Source organism: Protopterus annectens, chromosome 11.part0, assembly GCF_019279795.1.
Source record: "Protopterus annectens isolate FY-2018-M chromosome 11.part0, PAN1.0, whole genome shotgun sequence".
In the NCBI taxonomy this organism is placed as follows: Eukaryota; Metazoa; Chordata; order Ceratodontiformes; family Protopteridae; genus Protopterus; species Protopterus annectens.
Genome location: NC_056745.1, coordinates 1,456,133,366 through 1,456,153,136, shown reverse-complemented (window position 1 = coordinate 1,456,153,136; position 19,771 = coordinate 1,456,133,366). Strand labels below are relative to the sequence as shown.

General features: G+C 42.6%; 1 protein-coding gene across 1 annotated transcript in view; it reads left to right on the top strand.

Moving 5' to 3' along the window:
- CADPS2 (calcium dependent secretion activator 2) overlaps nt 1-19,771 on the top strand; it is a 5,163,308-nt gene that overhangs the window by 4,858,343 nt on the left and 285,194 nt on the right. Inside the window, exon 33 of the mRNA XM_044088753.1 lies at nt 12,872-12,979. Coding sequence (XP_043944688.1) covers nt 12,872-12,979 — 108 coding nt within the window. The remainder of the gene's footprint in view (nt 1-12,871; nt 12,980-19,771) is intronic.

Genomic DNA, 19,771 nt, shown 5'->3' with positions numbered 1-19,771 from the left:
TTGAAAGGTTCTGTAGAGCCAAAAAAATCCTCTTTGAATACTTACCTTGTACCCAAGTACATGGCCAAAGCCATAATCTCTAATGGATCAGACCACATCTTGCACATGTATCCCCTCCTTAAACATCTCGTTACACTGTGTTTTCCATTAAGCCACCAGTTTCCTATGCGATTAGTATATTAAAAAATAAAAATAATAATAATAAAAAAGTGCTAAACCAGTGGTGTAGAATGATAAAGCCCTAATTGCAGCTCGTGCATCCTGGCTTCAATTAATGACTCAGCTGCTTGACAGCACAGCTGAGATGATAGGTGTACCAATCTTAGAGGGGAAAAGGTGGTTATCAGCAGGTTCTGACTGCTACTCCTGACCTAACCACTGATGGAGGACAGGAACAGTGTCAACATTTGGAGGTCTGGTGCTCAGAACAGCTTTGGTGTGGCCACCTAAGATGATCATGGCAGCCTTTCTGGCTATAAGAAGGAGCACCTGGGTATTGATACCATGGGTGGTCAGTACACTGCCATAGATGCCAAATTCACCACCTACAATGAAGAGCCTAAGGTCGTACTTATAACACATGGATGCAGGTGAAAGCACCAAACTTCCTAATTTGAATGATAGCCCCTTCTTGGTTAACACTCACTCCAATGGTGGGGAATGAATGCACCAATTGCCTGGGAAGCAGCTGATACTTGGCCAAAAGAGGTAACAAAGAATGCAAAAAAAAATAGTTGTTTACATCTTCGCTTTCGGCCATGTACACCTACCTGCCATGCTTTGGCATTTGTACATGTAGTAACATCAAACCATTAAACCTGCAAATGTGTGCATCATATGAGAATATATGAATTATGTTTAAGTTCATTTCATTTTTAAGCATAATATTACCTACATGGACAAAACATGTGGAACTCTTTTGTCATTGCGAGGGCCAACTATAGAAGAGCTATCCCAGGAGTCTCCATTTAATATTCAAAACAAATTTTCCCCTAAATTGACTGGAACTTGAAATTTCATCATGCTATAAGAAAGTAACACACAATACTGTCTTATTCACCTTCTTCCTGTTTGACTGATTGCATTGTAACAGACTGTCAAGTCACTTCATGCTTTACTGTTTCCTTCAGCTTTCTCATTATAACTCAGGTTTCAATTCCTTCCCTGTCATAATAATATAGATATGTGTTTCCATTGTTAAATTCTGAAGAAGCAGTCTATGATTGTTTGTCGTACCATGCTTTTTTTTCCTGATGGACTTAAGGAAGACATTTTTGTCTTGCTTAGTTATGCAAAACTTCTGTGGATAAAGGCACAACCTACCATTTTAATAAGTTTACTTCAGAAGGTGGTCGTTCCTCTTCCTCTTAAGAAATATATTCTAGCCACATGTTCACAATGTTTAACTTTCTTATATCTAACTGCAGCAGTGCATATATTTAGTCAGTCTTAGCAATGCCAAATTTCAGATTTTTCGAAACCAATTCATTTTTGTATTAAAATCTATTTTTTATGTCACATTAAAAACAGTATGCAATACCTATTTAGCAATTAATATAACATGCTTTTGATGAAAATTTCTAGTGTCAGGATTTACAGATATGCAGCATAAATTAGGAGGATAGTAGCAATGCACATGGTATGGCTGATTGTAAGACACAGTCATGCTAGGGCAAACAAGTGTAATAAAAGCACATGTAAATAAGTGCATAATGACATGGAAATGAGAAACTATTTGCATATGAGCCACTTGATGTATGGGAATGGTGACTATCCGCAGGTCTTTTCAGAACTGTATAAAATGGGCATGCCTTGCCACGGTGTAGACACATATTTTTTACTCCAGGAGTCACTGTGCACGAGAAGAGCACTGTTATCACTAGTAAGGGCAGGAAGTTATCAGCGAGTGTTAACACCCTCTATCGGACCCAGTGTCCACAGTGTTGGACGTTGCCTCTATCCTCTTCAGTAGATAGATGGCGTCTCAAATACAGCCAACAGGGCAACAGATTGTGGACCCTTTCCACATAAGCAGAGAGACTTTTTAACAGTAACATAGCTATGGTGTGTTGAGAGGGAAGCTGCATCAGTTACCCAATCCCAGTCTCTACCTACTGCATACCAGCATTTCTAAATTAATGCATTTATTGCATTTTCTTTGGTAGAAACTGTAAAAGTGTGGCACCTGCTTCAGCTACAGTTGAAAGAAGCCTTTTTTTCTTTTGCTCTTCAACTCCAAAGAAGGGGATAGCACCAGATCTACTCCTCTGCTGTTTGGGACTGTTAGGGACCTAGCTGAACTGTGTTACCGACTAGCTTGACCCATATTAACTGCAGGGAGGGACCTTTCAGCAATCTGCAGAGGACACATTAGGTCTACAATCATGAATCCTAAACCAGGTCCTCAGTGTTATGCTACAGCACTGTATCCACATATCTGATTCTGCAAGAATGTAGAGGAGAGAACCAACACTATGCAACTATTTTGCAAAATATCCCTTTTCCATGATGAATAAGAGATATAGGTTGTGCATACATATCTATATCTATATCTATATATATATATATATATATATATATATATATATATATGTGTGTATATATATATATATATATATATATATATATATATATATATATATGTATATACACACACCAGGTGGTCAGTAAGGTTCCCATGCATCACTCTGGCAGTCATACCTCTCAACTGTCCTAATTTTTGCAGAATGTCCAGAGTTTTGCCTCGTATTTTTGCTCTATTCCTCATACAATTTATGTTTTTCTAGCAAAGCATTGATGACTGAAAACACTCAGTAATGCCATACATTTGAGGTCCAGACTTCATTATTATCAGAAAATGCATACTAACACAAATCCTTTCTATATTTATAGGAGTAATATTTAAAATCTGTCCCTATTTTTGAGCCTTTGTCCCCCTATTGTTTTAGATTTTGTCCAGGTTTCTTGAGCTAAGAGGATGAGAGGTATGCTGGCAGTCCACACATTTCACATATTTGCCACATATTTGAGGTTCTTTTGATGGGATTTCCCCTCATCTATTTGGTAGGTGCACACACATGCTCAGTGTACAGGTCTGTGCACACAGGTGCCATGCAAACAATGAGCAGGCCATATATAATATTTTGTTTGTTGTGTGTCACAGGCAGTGCTAGATATGCCTAGATCACTGGTCAGTGACCCACATCTGCACTCTCTCCTTGTCATGCAAGAAATGATCTACAGTATAATGAAAATATTAAATATAGTGATGCATGTGGGCAGTTCTATTGCCTAGATGTCAAGAGAGACACTACAATATATTCCAGACATCTGAAGACCTTGGCTGTGTGTGCCATGATGCACAATATGGCACTGTGCAAACAGATGGAGAAGTAAGGGGACATCTTCTCAGGCCTTCTGTATCAGTTGTAGCAGCAGCTAAACACCAAGGTGGACAGTCAGGGGAGGAACATACAACAGTAGTAGCACATCTAAGGCAGAGCCAAGGCGCAATATATTGCTCCACTGGTAGAAAAGTGGCTTCTGGTCTACAGCTGTTGACCTTGATACAATCAGCACAGAATAAAATGCTACATGTGTTGCCCAACCCAGGCTATGCAGGACCGTGCATGAACTGTCCAAGCTATGCATCAGACATCAACATAGCCGCACAACTTAGTGTATGGGATGGGTGAAATTATTACACAGTGGCATACAACTGTAACACAGTGAGATTGGGTAAAATCATGGAAGATGAACATCTGTGTGGTTGTGGTGGGTCAGAAGTTACATCCTTCAGTGGTGAGGTAAATCCACCATAACATGACAATTGTCTCTGGCTAGTGGCGGCTTGATTAATCTGTGCAGTAGAGTGTAGAAATATGGGATGTAGGTCTCCACAATGACAAGTGTATTATGTATTGATCCTGCTGGGTGTCATTGCTTACAAACTGGTAATTTCTCATGATGGGGTGGCAGGCTGTTTGTACACAGATGACAGTGATGTGGGTGTCATTGCTTACAAACTGGTAATTTCTCATAATGGGGTGGCAGGCTGTTTGTACACAGATGACAGTGATGTGGGTGTCATTGCTTACAAACTGGTAATTTCTCATGATGGGGTGGCAGGCTGTTTGTACACAGATGACAGTAATGCTGTCTCTCTCCAAAAATAAGAGTATTCTGACTTGAGATGGTCTGTAGCAACCTTCCAGTGACCTTGGAAGTCATGGCATTTGGAGGCTGATCACGATGGTTATAGTAAACCTCTACTGAGGCAACATTTGCTACCAGTGACCTCAGCAGCAGTGTGTGGTCCCTGTCCTTACCTTAGTAAGTGCACATCATTTGTTACTCTCACTGTCCTTGCAGTGCCTGGATCACTGACCTGCACATCCACTCGTTAATATCAAGTGTTGTGGCTACATCAAGGATAGTCCTGAACTCATGTCAACACCTAAATCTCTTCCCTCCACATCTGTCTTCTGCAGCGTTTAAGTGAACTTCAGTGCTGGTGCACAGTTTGGATGCTCTGAGAGATGGGAACACACCTGGTTCATTTAATAGCCTTTCAAGTAGGATATTTCTGTCATGCCCGGGTGAAGCTGTTTGCTAAACCTGAATCTCTGCATGAACCTTTGTAATGGTGGATGTGGGTGATCCTTCCACCTGTACTGTTGTAGACAGTGCCATTGTGTCATTGGGCTATGACCCTTGCATGTTGCCATCATCAGCAGCAGCAGCAGCCAGAGGTGACCTTCTAACATTGTCCATATATTTACCTACTGGGCTCGACACTTCAGTAGTGCAAACTGTGAAGTAGGAACACCCATGACATCACTGTTACCCCAGGTATGAGGGAGCTGCTTCTGTCTAGCAAATGATATATAAAAAACTACTTAGCTTAAGTAACCTCGTGAATGTTGGTCCAACCTCTGTGGCGAATTTCTTTATCACAATGACTTGTGTCTGTTCTTTTGCATAGAGTATCATAGGCCATGGTGGTGCAGCGGTTAGTGTTGTCGTTTCACAGCAAGAGGTTCTCCCGCTCGATTCTCGGCTGGAGCACCTTCTGTGTGGAGTCTACATGTCCTCCCCGCAGTGGAGTGTCGCTAAAGACATGCAGGTAGGTGCGAGCATGAATGGGTGTCCCTTCTTTGAAGGTTGGGCGTTGGGCTGGCAACTCGGCACTGTAAAAATCCATTGCCAATCATGAGCGGACCGGAGTTCACTGTGGCAACCAATAACTGGGAAAAGCCGAAAGGCTTTTTATCATAATAGTGGCCTCTCATTTAGTCAGTTGTAGAGACCTTATTATGGCCAACCACAGAATTCACATCCTGCACCAACTCCTGCCAAGTCTGGTCCCAGAATTGCTTTTGTATGGCACCTTTGACCAAGATATGCAGTCCATGTACACAGATGGCCTGCAGTAGCCCTTCTTTCTCAGTGCTGCCACCACTGGGTTGCAGTATTAGTGTAGGTGCACCTTATGGCCAAACATATCAGTCAGTGGGTACATATGATATGTTCTGTGATTCCCTTATGTGTGACCACAGACCCCTCTCCATTACGCACCAAGTTATCAGCTGTAGTTAGTGATATGCACAGAATCTCTTCACCCATTTACCTAATGCAACCACACTTCAGAATAAGATTCTGGAACCGTTTATTCCAGCAGTTGGCATAAAGGATTAAGACAGTGAGCTGTGGTCACTGTGGTACAGGTTATGATTCCCTCAATCCTCTTTTGCATACTGTGTGACCTTGAGCAAGTCATTTATCTGGACAATGTTCCCAGGTGACCCCTGAAATGGGAGTGTGTCCAGTAGCACAACCTGGCTAAGAAATATGTATTATTATTACTCTTAGTGGTATGTTGTTTACAAGGTTTTCATTTTAAATGGCTCTGCCCTCCTTCTGCAATCGCAGACTGATGATGCTGCTAGTGTCATGGACTCCCAGATAAAATACAGCATGATGTCTGCCGGTACTTTTCAACCTGCAGACTCTGAAAACAGGTACAAAGGCCCTTGAAAAGAAGGTACATCCAGCCTAATATCTGGACATCTAATTATCACAGAATTTGAATACCAAATAGCACAAAACTGTTTCCCCTTCCAGTAGAAATATGGAATACTATTCAGAAACATGTTAAACAGAGCAACGCAAATAATGAAAAATATAAGGACATCATCAAAGCGACAGTGTAAAATCTGTAGATTTTAATGAACTGTATTGTAAAATTCTACCGAACAACATCATTTACTCTTGCTTTTTAGAAATGGAGATGTAAGATGTGTGTCCTCTTTCTTTTAATTATTGGTATCACTGGTATGTTAGTCATGTTGTTTGTTTTCTGTGTTCTAGACAACTTAAAAATTATGTGTGATTAGGGGGGAATTTAGAAAATTGTGTGAAGGTGTAAATCACGTCTGAAAATGAGAAGTTATGTATGTACCATAACGTTCCATGTTAGTTGTCTTCTTCTCGCCTTCTTTCTTTCTAGATGGGTTCGGAGCCACTCGGCTTATGCCAAAGCTCGAGAGCTATTTTTACCAGCTTGAGGTAACCCTGTATCCCACAATGCTAGGCGCTAACTACCCAGATCTCGTTTGATAGCTAACACTATAGCAGTTTTGCCCCCAGAACAAAGGAGAGAATGGCATACTCATGTAGATAGCCATCCCAAGAAAAGGATAACCACTGGAGACCATAGTGGGAGAAAGGCAAGGCTCCTTAGGATTCTAACGGTCTGTCCAGGCTAGGGGGTTGGAGGGTGGGACGCAAGAAAGAAGATGAGAAGAAGACAACTAACATGGAACGTTATGGTAGGTACATAACTTCTCAATGTTAAGTTGTCAATCTCGCCTTCATTCTTGCTGGATGGGACCATGTCCCTAGCACCTTAACCCTGGGTGGCTCTTTGGAACAGACTCTTGAGGACTGTGGAACCAAAGTTAGCTCGGCTTCTGGAGGCCATGTCCAATTTGTAATGAGAAATAAAGGTATGGGGAGAGGCCCATGTGGCTGCCGCACAAATTGAATCTAAGGGCAACCTGTCCTGAAAGGCTATAGACATAGCTAAGGCTCTAGTTGAATGGGCTCTAGGTCTTGAAGGAAGCTTTTGACGCCTCAGTTCATAGATGAAAGTGATGACAGAGGCCAACCATCTAGAAAGGGTTACTTTGAAAACTGGAAGGCCTTTCTTCCCTTCAGCATAAGATAGGAAGAGCTGGTCAGATTTCCTAATTTTCTTGGTTCTATCCAAGTAGTAACGGAGTTGGCGATGAACATCCAAGAAATGCAACTTTTGTTCCGCTCTGTCAGAGTAATTAGGGAAGAAAACTGGGAAATCGATAGTCTGGTTTAGATTTGCCTCAGAAGATATCTTGGGTAAAAAGGAGGGGTTTGTTCTGAGGGACACTCTATCTTTATGGAAAACAAGATAAGGAGGATGAACGCAAAGGGCGTGAAGGTCTGAGACTCTCCTCGCAGAGGTTATGGCTACTAGAAACAAAGTTTTCCATGAGAGTAACTTCAAGGAACAGGAAGCCGCAGGTTCAAAGGGAGGGAGAATCAAGGAGGTTAAAACTAGATTCAAATCCCATTGCGGTGGGGGATGTCTAACCGGGGGCTTGAGTAAAAACATATCCTTGAGGAATGCTTTACAAAGTTTATGAGACATAATGGAGGAGTCTGCCAAACCAACATGAAAATTTGAAATGGCCGCTAACTGGACTCTGATAGTGGAGGAAGAAGAACCCGAATGAAAGAGTTTGGCCAAAAAATCTAAGACCGATTGGATAGGAGCCTCAAATGGGTCTATGTTCCTAGAATTTGCCCAGAAGGAAAAACGTTTCCATTTGCTGGCATAAATCCTCCTGGTAGAAGATTTGTGAGAAGCTAAAATGATGTCACGTACTGAATAGGAGATAAAGGGAAGCTTGGCTAAGGTTGGAAGTGGAGCAACCAAGCTGTGAAGTTGAGAGAGGGGAGAGATTGGTGCAGCTTGCCTGACTGATGGGTCAATAGATCTGGAACTGGGTCCAGATGCCAGGGCTGCTCTAAGAGGTAATGGTGCAGGAATGGAAAACATATTTGTCGAGGCCAGTATGGAGCAATGAGGATCATCATGGATCTCAAGGTGGTAGCTTTCTGAATCAACTGAGTGATTAATGGAAAGGGGGGGAAAGGCGTACAGGAGACCCCCGGGGCCAATCGTGGACTAGAGCGTCTCTGGGAGGGTGGCTGGGAAGAGGGAAGAGAATGAAAAATTTGTGGCATTTGCTGTTCTGGGGTGTAGCGAAAAGATCGCAGCAAGGCTGACCCCATTTTTTGAAAATTTCTTCCACTACTGACTGTTTGAGAGACCACTCGTGCGGCATGAGAATGGCTCTGCTCAGCCTGTCTGCTATGACGTTGGACTTCCCGGGGATATGCGTTGCTATCAGAAACCATTGAGAGGAGATCGCCCACTGCCAAAGTCTGAGTGCTTCTCGACATAAGGGATAGGACTAGAAGGTCCGTCTGAACTGCAATCGTCCCGATGGGAAGAGAGTCCTGAGGGGCTTGCAACGCTAAAAGAACTGCTCTCATCTCTAGGACATTGACGTGCGGGTGGCACTCGAAAGGTTGCCAAGTGCCCTGGACCATCCTGCCCTGAAAATGCCCCCCCCACCCGATCAGGGAGGCATCCGTTGTCACTGTAGCAACCAGGGGGGGGGAGAACGAAGGGTCTGCCCTGAGACACTTGAAGGGAGACCATCCACTAAGACAGGTGTTTCTTGCATGATTGGGTTATCAAAATGCAGTGTGACATCGGGAGCTGCTGGAAGGACCACTGAGAGAAGAGCATCCATTGCAGGAGTCGCATGTGAAATCGAGCTAAGGGAAGTAACGTAATGGCAGCCGCCATGAGACCTAGAGTCTTCAGTACAAACTTAGCTTGAATTTTGTTGTTCTGAAGCAGGATATGAACATGTTCGCGAATATCTGTGATTCTTTGAGCCGTCAGTTTTGCAGAGAGTTCAACTGTGTCTAATATGGCACCTATGAAGGTAATAGACTGACAAGACAGACTTTTCTAAGTTTATGGAGATACCTAGCTCTTCACAAATCTGAAGGGTGTAATCCCTGGATTGAATAAGTCGACGCCTGGTGGTGGCGGTAAGGAGCCAGTTGTCTAGATATGGAAACACCTGGAATCCTTGATGCCTCAGATGAGTCGTAACCACTGCTATGCATTTGGTGAACACTCGGGGGGCTGTAGTGAGACCAAAGGGCAGGGCCCTGAACTGGTAGTGACTGGCTCCCAGCCGGAAGCGGAGAAACCTTCTGGAGCATCTGTGCATTTTGATGTGGTAGTACGCATCTTAAGGTCTATAGAGCACATCCAATGGTCCTGACCCAAAAAGGGTAGAATGGACTGTAGCATGACCATCCGGAACTTCGTTCTTTGAACAGACTTGTTCAGTCTGCTGAGATCCAAAATTGGTCTCCAGTCCCCTGTCTTTTTTGGTACTAAAAAGAACTTGGAGTAGATTCTGGATCCTTGCTGGTCTGCTGGGACTGGCTGGATGGCCCTTTTTCTTAGCAGTTTTGAGATTTCTAATACTGCTTGTTCCCTTAGACCGGGTGGAACATCTGGAAGGGCCCTGTTTGGCTGTTTTGGGGTGTGGACAAAGGGAATTTTGTAACCCTCAGATATGATCGACCATACCCATGTGTCTTTGGTAAGGGAAAGCCAGGCTTTGGGTACAGTGATAATCTTCCCCCGACTGGGATGCTGGAAGGGTTGGCCAGAGACAGCTTCTCTGCTACCCTGATTCTGTGGACCCCCTCTGCCCCTGTGGCGGCGTCTATTGTTGTTCCCCCCTGCCTCTAGGGGGGAACTCACCTCGTGCGTCCGGCGCGACTCCCTGTGGTTTGCGGAACCACATTTTTCCACCCTTCTGACCTTTGGGGTATGGTCTGGAGTGGAAAAACGGACTCCCATGGCAGAGAGAGTCTTGCCGTCTTGTTCGCATCTGGTCAAATTATCCTTCACCTGAGGTCCAAACAGCGCCGAGCCATCAAAGGGAGAGTTGGTGAAGGACGCCTTGAAGGGGTCAGCAAAGTTACAAAGCTGCATCCAGGCATGCCGTCTTAAGGCCACACCTGTGCCTGCAGCCCTACTTGCCCCATCGGCTGCATACAAAATAAGCCACATGGAGGAGTTAACAATCGAGTTTAGGGTTGCCAGCTGGGAGTTGATTTTGTCCTGAGACCCCGCAGCTGTTGGATCCATTTCTTTGAGCAAGTCTCGTTGAAGACGGGTGAAATGACATAAGTAATTCAGCGACCGCATGGTAAAGGTCGCTGAAGAAAACATCCACTTGCCGTACCTATCCATGGTCCTAGATTCCTTATTAGGAGGATGGATAGGTACCGAAGGATCAGCCAGTTCCTTCTTAGTGGCTGCCGCCACCACCATGGCATCAACAAGGACACCCTTGGTCAAAAACTGTTTATCAGCAGGGGCTGTGATAAATTTTGAAGGCCTTCACGGGGTTGGTTCCATAGAGTCAGGGGCCATCCAAGCCTTCCTGGCCAACACTTCCATAAGGGGGTCAAAGGGCGGGGACACCCAGGAGGTGGAAGGGTGAGAACCAAATGCCTCTAGGTAGACCAACTCATCCTCGGTAGGGTTGAGGTTAGACCAGTTCCCCCTCTGCTTGAGGATCTCAAGGATGTCAGAGAAGGAGACATCCTCAGAGGGTGATCGTGGGGACCCCTCCGACTCATCCAAGTCGGTATCAGACGTGACGGACTCAGGGGAGTCCAGATGCTTCCTCTTACATTTCCTCTTCTGAGGGGGCTCCCCTGATGGATCAGGGGAGGCCTCAGAAGAGGTGGATGCTCCCATCGGGGGCCCCTGAGGCGTAGGATCTCTGTGGTCAGGGTTGAGAGAATGAGTAGAGACCGTAGCAGACACTACAGTGGGAGGAGCTGTGAGAGCTGACCAAGGAACAGGCACAGGGGCCAGCACACTCCTCATGACCTCAAAAGCACCCCTATCAGGCAGAGAAAGAAGATCCCCGCTCCGAGGAGATAAGGACCCGTCCCAGCACCGAGAGGGATGGCTCTGAGGCTGATGTCAGAGCCAAACTCACCTGCGCCGAGGCTCTGAGAGGGAGAACGGGGTCGGACAAGGGTCCGATGCCACTCGCCCCCTCAGAGCCGATGAGGGAGTGACGGCATCCGGATCCCTCCAAGGATGGCACCATAGAAGAAATCGGAGCCGACGACGGAGCCAAAATGGGTGGTATCGGCTCCGACGTGTCGATGGTCCCGGCTCCGAACTCAAGGGAAGAGTCGGAGGAGGAATCGATGATGGAATGGGAATAGCCACTGTCTGTTGAGAAGGGCTATGAAGCATCTGGGCCAGTGCCTGCGACTTAAGGAGTCTACTAACCACCCTCTCGAGGTCATGGTCCGAAAGCCTGGAAGACCGGGAGGAATGGGACCGGTGACTGTGCTCCGAAAGCAAAGGAGATCTCGGAACCGAGTGGACCGACTCCAAAGAGGGGGACCTGGAGCGCTTACGGGTCAAAGTCGGCTCCAACAAAACTATCCGAGCCGACTGAGATTTTGAAGCGTCGGCTCCGGTCGGAGCCGATGACATAGCAGAAGTAGCACCACTGGTTGGAGGCTCTAAACTCGACTATTTAGTGGGCTTAGAAGGCTTGCCTGATGAAGACTTGGCCGGGGAGCCTTCAAGCTTCAATAAGCCTCTCAAAATCAATTTGTTCCTGCGTTCCTGCAGGACTCTTGGACTGAATGCATGGCAGATGGAACAAGAGTCCTGCAGGTGCAGAGGGCCTAGGCAATACACGCAAGAAGTGTGACCATCTGTCAGAGACATTTTCTGACAGCACGAGTCACACTTCTTGAAGCCTGAGACCTTGGATTCCGTAGACATAACGGGACACACCCAAACACCACACACACACACACACACACACTACAGTAAATAAAAACCTAGTTCAGTCACAACACCTCACCAAAGACTGAAACTACAAGTAACAGAGACTTTAACTAATTTACCCAAAAAACTAACTTGACCCTAAGGCCTAGATGTATAAGGGAAAGGAAGGGCCGGGGGGGTAGAGAATAGACCCAGAAGGGGACTATACAAGTCGGGTTACTCTAAGTAGGGGACAAGGGTATAAAGAACACTAACCTGAAATAAAAAGGGAAAAAATCTTACCCAGAAAGCTGTTCTTTTTGAAAAAATTACCAGAGCCGGCAAAAACGCAACCTCGCAGCTAAGCGGCAAACGAGATCTGGGTAGTTAGCGCCTAGCATTGTGGGATACAGGGTTGCCTTGAGACAGTAAAAATAGCTCTCGAGCTTTGGCATAAGCAGAGTCAGAGCCGAGGATCGGCTCCGAACCCATCCAGCAAGAATGAAGGCGAGATTGACAACTTAACATTAATTTTTTTCTGCCAAAATAAGGACAGTTGAGAGTTCTGTTGTATAATGATTGTAGTGCATGGTTGAATTTGCTAAAAGAAAATCAGTATAGTAAATGTGTAATTGCCATAAGAAGAACATTTATGATTGAAATTGCTGCTAAATCATAATTGCATTATTCAAAAATGTAAGGGCTAATGAGGTTGAAAATGATCTGTTTTGGCTGTCCATGTGATACTCCTATATTTCTTCAAATAAGTATCGATGCAGGTATTGTTTAAAAGACATCAACGATTTCACTACATCTAGTGACTTCCATCATTATTAGAGTGAACATTAGCTTTTGTACTTTTTATGCACCTTGTCTGAAAAACAAAATAATAACAATGACATTGCCTTTTGGTTTTCTTCATAGAAACCTGGAATGGATCTTGCAGACACATACATCATGTTTGTTCGACAGAACCAGGATATCTTGCGAGAAAAGATCAACGAGGAACTGTATGTAGAAAAACTGTTTGACGTAAGTAATTATCCATGCTAAATATGCTCCAGTTTCAGTAATGGTGACAGAAACAAAACTCAAAATACTCTAAAACAGCATACAGTACAAATTAGATGTAACATTGTAACATTGTTGTTAGTGCATATGAGCTACACATTGCTAAATGACAGATACAGAATGTTTATCTTTTCAAGTGTATACTTCATTTCAAAGACGATATTCCCAAAGTTATTTTTTCAGGTATCCAACTTAATATAACTTAATATACTTGCTTTAAAATGTCATTCTTTTTTTTTTTTTTACATTTTACTTCTGGAATTGGCAAAGTACAGTTTTATTTCTGCACTCTGGAAGTTTATATAGTATTACTGTTAGGCACAGATTTTCTTGCAGTAACTTTCTGTATAAAGAAGACCAATTCAGATTTTAGTTGTATATCTCTACTTATCAGAAGTTTGCGGTGGGGGAGATCACACTGTAACCATGGTAACAGTCCAGTCAGTACAATACTCTTTGAGACTGTGGCAGAGAATGCAGACATAATACTGTGTGACATATTTTACATAGTAAGAAGCTGTTGCCACTAAGAGAAAGCAATAACATAATAACAAACATGATTGCAATGTGATCATAGTGCCACTGTCTTGGAACAAAGGGGACACCTACAACTATGGGTTTTATAGTGGTATCATACTCATGATACACTGTGTGAAAGACCTGGAAGTAGAAAGTAAGATAGGACATGAGCAGCTAAGATTCAGATCAGTATGCAGCACAACTGACCTGATGTTTGCAGTGAGACAGATTGTGGAGAAAAATGTAGAGATGAGGAAAGAGTCCATCTGGACATTCCACGACTTGGTAAAGCATATGACAGGGTCCTAAGGAAGCTGATTTGGTCATTCCTGCTAGGGTTTAAAGTCATAGAAACATTGGTAGAATTAGTACAGATTATGTACAAGGACCCAATGTCTTGTGCACTAAATGTTCAGACTCAGAGATGGGTTCCCATTGGGAGTGGGTGTGCATTACAGTTCATCTGTGAGCCCACTGCTGTTCATACTGGTGATGGACTACATTAGCAAACAGCGTACAGGAGCAGATCAACAAAGCAGATGCATGCAGACGATGGGGCATTACAGGCAGACTCCTAAGAAGAACGTCAGCAAATGATGGGATGAAATTGAGTACAGCTCAGACAATAGGTATGGTAGCAAATGGGGGAAATCAGAAGAAGATAAGAAGTGAGATAAAAGGGAAAATAATGGAACACATTAACAGCTTCTGGAGTCGGTGGTTGAGGAGAAGGGAAGTCTGAATAAGAAAGCTGAAACTAGACTCATAGGGGCTGCAGAAAATTGGCACAAAGTGTCAGGGCTTTACTGGAAAAGCTTACTCAGACTCTGCCACAGCTTGTTGTGAGGGAAAGCCATTTCCAGCTGAGAAGTCTTCAAAAAATAAGCTCTGTCAATCAGAAGAACATTACACAGCCCTCACAAGATGAATTGTCAAATCAGAATGACATAACCTAACCATTGATGGGTTATCCTATCCAGTCAGAAGAACATAGCCAGGCCATAAGAAGCATTGCAGGTGCTGAGCATGTTGCTGCAAACGAGACAAATGTGGCCTGGACTGCATTGCTCGATCAGAAGCCGCAGAGAAGAGTGAGGAAAGATCAAAACTATTGGGCAAAAATGTGGACATTCTGCAAGGATCTAGACAGTTGAGAGATACGACAGTCTGCCAATGTTTTAGGTGGGATAGCCAGAAATAAAAAGAATATCAACTCACTTGAACCAAGTTGCAAGCTTCCATCATCCAGGAACAACATCCTTAACCAGCCCCTTCCACCCAGGACCCAAGAAGTTACTGAATACCTAACTTGCTGCTCTGTAACTAGATCACCAAAAACACATGTAAGCTAATGTTCCATGATCTATGTCTTACCTGTACAAATATTTTATTTGCCATCTGTTAAAGCATTCCCGATAGCGTGCACACTTGCAGGGACTCTATCCCCCTCTGCTCCCTACCTCTACCACCAGTATCTTAACACTACCTAAGCGGCAGCAGACATCCACTCCTCCCCTGATCTCCACTCACCCTCCCAACTGGCATGTACCCCTATAGAAACCCTGTACCCATTTGATCCAACGGAACCAGATAGCACCTCTCCCTAATAAAACTGCTGTAAGCCAGTAACCCATACACAGCTGCTTACAGGCTGTTAAGGACCGCATAGTCAATTTAATTTAATCTTTTTAGATTCTACTTTATCACCTGAACTAGTCGACCGCAAGGTCTATTTAATTTAACTAAAAGCAACAATTCTTACTGAAACTGTTCCCTCATACCATTGACTAGCCACTGCCTCCAGTCTGTATCAGCATTCACTGATAGAGTTTCGCTCACCTCTGCTGGGCAATCTCTTCAATTTTAGCCAGCTTATAAACTCCCCTACCAGGTCAAACAAAGATGGGTCATCTGGCACATGCATTGGCTGGATCCTTACATCTCATCCTAACCTTATCTCAAACTCAGGAATCCTTCCAGACCCTCTCAGCGACAACCTTCAAGCCTTCGCTGACAGTCACCCATGCCCTTTTCAGCAGCAACACCATTACATACACACTCACAATCTCTCCCATTTCAACCCTCAAACTTTCTCTGAATGTCTAAAACTTATGAACATGCCCCTCAATAGCGCCACTACCTGCTTCAATGATACATTCATTAACACACTCAACAACCATGCCCCTATAAGAACCAAATGAATCAAAGCCAGTGCCTCCCTCAGCTGTCCAAAGAAACCAAACTTACCATGCTACAAAGAGATAAAACCTGGAAACTATATAAAAAAAAACAAACAACCCAACTACCTACTAGAATTCAAACAACTTCGTAACTCCATAAAAAACTTAGAACCAGAGACTGTAAATTATACTACTCCAAACTTCAAACCAAACACTCAACCAACCCTAGAAAATTTTGGGACACAATCTCCTCCACACAGGTAACAATGAGAAACACTACCCCAAACCAAACCTTACTGCCACTCAATTCAACTCCTTTTTCATAGATTGCATAGCCAAATTGTCCTCGTCTAAACCCCACCAACCACTTACACCCTCCCCTTCAGCCTTGAACCCATCCCTACTAGTACTATAAAAAAACTACTGCTCCAACTAAAATCTAGCCAGAACACACCTGACAGTCTCCCAACAACCTTCCTAAAATTATCTGCTGACAGTATAGCCCTTCCCATTTCTATCTTAATCAACAGATCCATCCAAGAAGCATATGTCCCATCCATCTGGCACCATGCATACATCATCCCACTTCACAAAAGAGGCAAAAACACAGACACCTCCAGTTTCAGACCTATAGCTATAATTTCCCCTCTTTCAAAAATCCTGGAGAAATGTATCTACACTCAACCCATATCATATCTGACTCATAACAACCTTCTTACCCTTAGTCAACATGGCTTCCACCCTGGCCACAGTGCTATGACTGCCCTCTTATCCTTTCTTGAAACCATAAACCAAGCTTGTGACTCTGGTAAACTTATATCTTCCCTGTTCCTTGACCTATCCAAAGCTTTCAACACCGTCTCCCACCTTCTACTCTTAACTCAACTCTCAACCTCTCCAACTGCACCTTAGCATGGTTGTTAAACTACCTCTTTGAGCGTCAACAAGCCGTTCAATGGAAATCCTCAACCTCCCCATTTCTGCATACCCCCACCAGGGTCCTGCAAGGTTCACTTCTAGGACGACTACTCTTCAATATATTTATTAACAACTTTCACCATGCCATCCCTGACTCATCAATAATCCAATATGCAGATGATTCAACAATCATCTGCTCAACTTACTCCCCCTCTGATCTACTTCTAAAAACTCAGTCAGCCTTCTCTAAAACTGAATCCTGGATGAAAAACAACCACCTTGCCCTAAACAAATAAAACTAATGAACAAAAAATGGCACACATGGAGCTGGAGAGCAGCTGATGCAGTAAAAACAAGGATGATATCACCAGTAGATTCAAAGTACAAACAATTTATTCCACACAAAGTATATGCACAAGCTTTCATCCCTGCTCAGTCAGGAACTTCTTCAAAGTAATTCAGTTAGTAAAACACACTTAAATACTAAATAGGCAGTCAGTAAAACACACCATTTAAATACTAAATAGGCATACAATCAATCCTAAAAACCATGCCCCCCCTTTTTTTACTACACTGCTAGTAAAATATATCTTAAACAATAAATAAACTTTATCTCATCTCTAAAATACAATACAATAGAGGGAAGCATTTCTATAGAAGAACTGAATTACATGCTTGTTTCCCACCCAAAAGTTTCTTGTATGTTTGGTTTACCTAAACTGCATAAAGATCTACATGAACCCCAATGAGACCCATTGTAGACGCCCGTGGTTCTGCCATACAACCCATAGCAAAGAACATAGACACCAGATTAACGAAGTTTGTATCTGAAGAGAAAAGTATCTGTAGAGACTCATGAGATTTTCTACAAAGAATAAATCAATTAGATTATAGCGAAAGTTGCTATTTTATTACTATAGATGTGAAAGACCTCTATACTGTTATACCCCATGAAATAGGAGTAGAATGGTTTTGTGAGTATCTTTTGGAAAAGAATGTACCACAGGTAAAAATTAATAATTTTGAACATCTGTTAAGTATTGTTTTGCATAACAACTTTATTCTATTTGATGGAGTCTGCTATTTGCAAATGGAAGGCGTTTCAATGGGTTCAGCTTGTGGTGGGACATATGTTAACATCATAATGTTACAGTGGGAGAAAAAATATTTATTTAATTCAAATTATTTCTCCCACTCTATATGTTATACGAGATTTTTGGATGATATTTTTATGTACTGGGAGGGGCCAGGTAAGACTATTCCTGAGTTTTTAGAATATTTGAATGGGTGTACCCCTTTTCTTAGATTCACACATACGGTTGGAGTTGATGAAATACCATACCTAGATGTGAGACTAATAAAAGATAGAGTATCTAAGGTGTTTAAAGCTGAAATTTATCGAAAACCAACATATTCAAACAGCTTTTTACATTTTAGTAGCTCTCATCCATTTAAGCAAAAGAAAGCTGTATTAAATGGTCAATATGTAAGGGCTGCATGAATGGTATCTGAATTTAAGTTTCCTAGATGAATGTGATCATCTGAAAGACATGTTTCAGAAGAGGGGATACCCCAATTCACTAATAAATGGCGAGATGTTAGAAGTGGTAAATAAAAGAGAGGGGACATTTTAAGCCATTACTAGATCAAAAACAACACGAAGAAATAGAAAGGAATGACAGGGAGGTCATAACTAGCATAAGTATACAATCACAGACTCAAAAAATAGGTCAAAATACTGAGACATCTGAGGAGAAGAAATTCAATAGTGCATTCATCACAATTTTTAATAAAAGTAGTAAGAATGTAGCTGACATCCTATTTAAAAATTGGGTGGTATTAACTAATAATAGGGACACCAGAAATATAGTAGGTGAACTACCTTATATTGTATATAAAAAAGGCAGAACTATAAAAAATGTTTTAGAAAATACAAATGTGAACCAACAAAATGGCTACATGAAAAAATGTGGGACCTGCAATTATTGTTGTTACATCTATGAGGGTAGTTCATTTGACATCAACAATACCATAGTGAAGATTACCAGTAAAGGCACATGCACAACAGAGAAAGTAGTATATTGCGCAGTTTGCACAAAATGCCCATGTTTTTATATAGGCAAAACAGAGCGGAAATTAAAAAGTAGAATTTACGAACATGTAAGAGATATAAGGAACAAGAAAGAAACAAATGCCTTAGCCAGACATAACATTGAATATCCTGACCATACTTTTAAATTTGGTATTTTGGAGACAATAAAACCAGATATAAGGGGTGGGCCATGGGCATTAATATTAGAAAAACAAAAAGCCCTATGGCAATTAAGGATGAATTCCCTGCAATGGCCAGGATTAAATGACAGTTTCTCACTTGCATGTTTTTTAAAACTAAATGCTCTGGAAAGATGAAAATTACTGAGAAATGTTTTAAGTGTATTATACTTTAAAAATAAAATTTAAATAGTTTTTAGTGAATGTTTTAGGGAATGATACCCGCGGTGGTGGTGCTACGGTAGCGTTGTCACCTCACAGTAAGACGCTGTCTGGTTCGATTCTCAGCTAGAGCATCTTCTGCGTGGAGACATGCGTGAATAGGTGTAGCTTCGTTGAAGGTTGTGCGTCAGGGCTGGTAACTCGGCACATAAAAATTAACTACCAATCATTAGCGGACCGGAGTTCCACTGTGGCGACCCCTAACCGGGAAAAGCCGAAAGACACAACAACAACAACAACAACAACATTGTATTTTAGAGATGAGATAAAGTTTATTTATTGTTTAAGGTATATTTTACTAGCAGTGTGGTAAAAAAAAGGGGGCATGGTTTTTAGGATTGATTGTATGCCTATTTAGTATTTAAATGAAGTGTGTTTTACTGACTGCCTATTTAGTATTTAAATGAAGTGTGTTTTACTAACTGAATTACTTTGAAGAAGTTCCTGACTGAGCAGGGACGAAAGCTTGTGCATGTACTTTGTGTGGAATAAATTGTTTGTACTTTGAATCTACTGGTGATATCATCATTGTTTTACTGCATCAGCTGCTCTCCAGCTCCTTGTGTGCCATTTTTTGTTCATTAGTGGTTACTAATAAAACTAAACTGATGATCTTTTCTCCCCTCTAGAAACTCCCCAATCG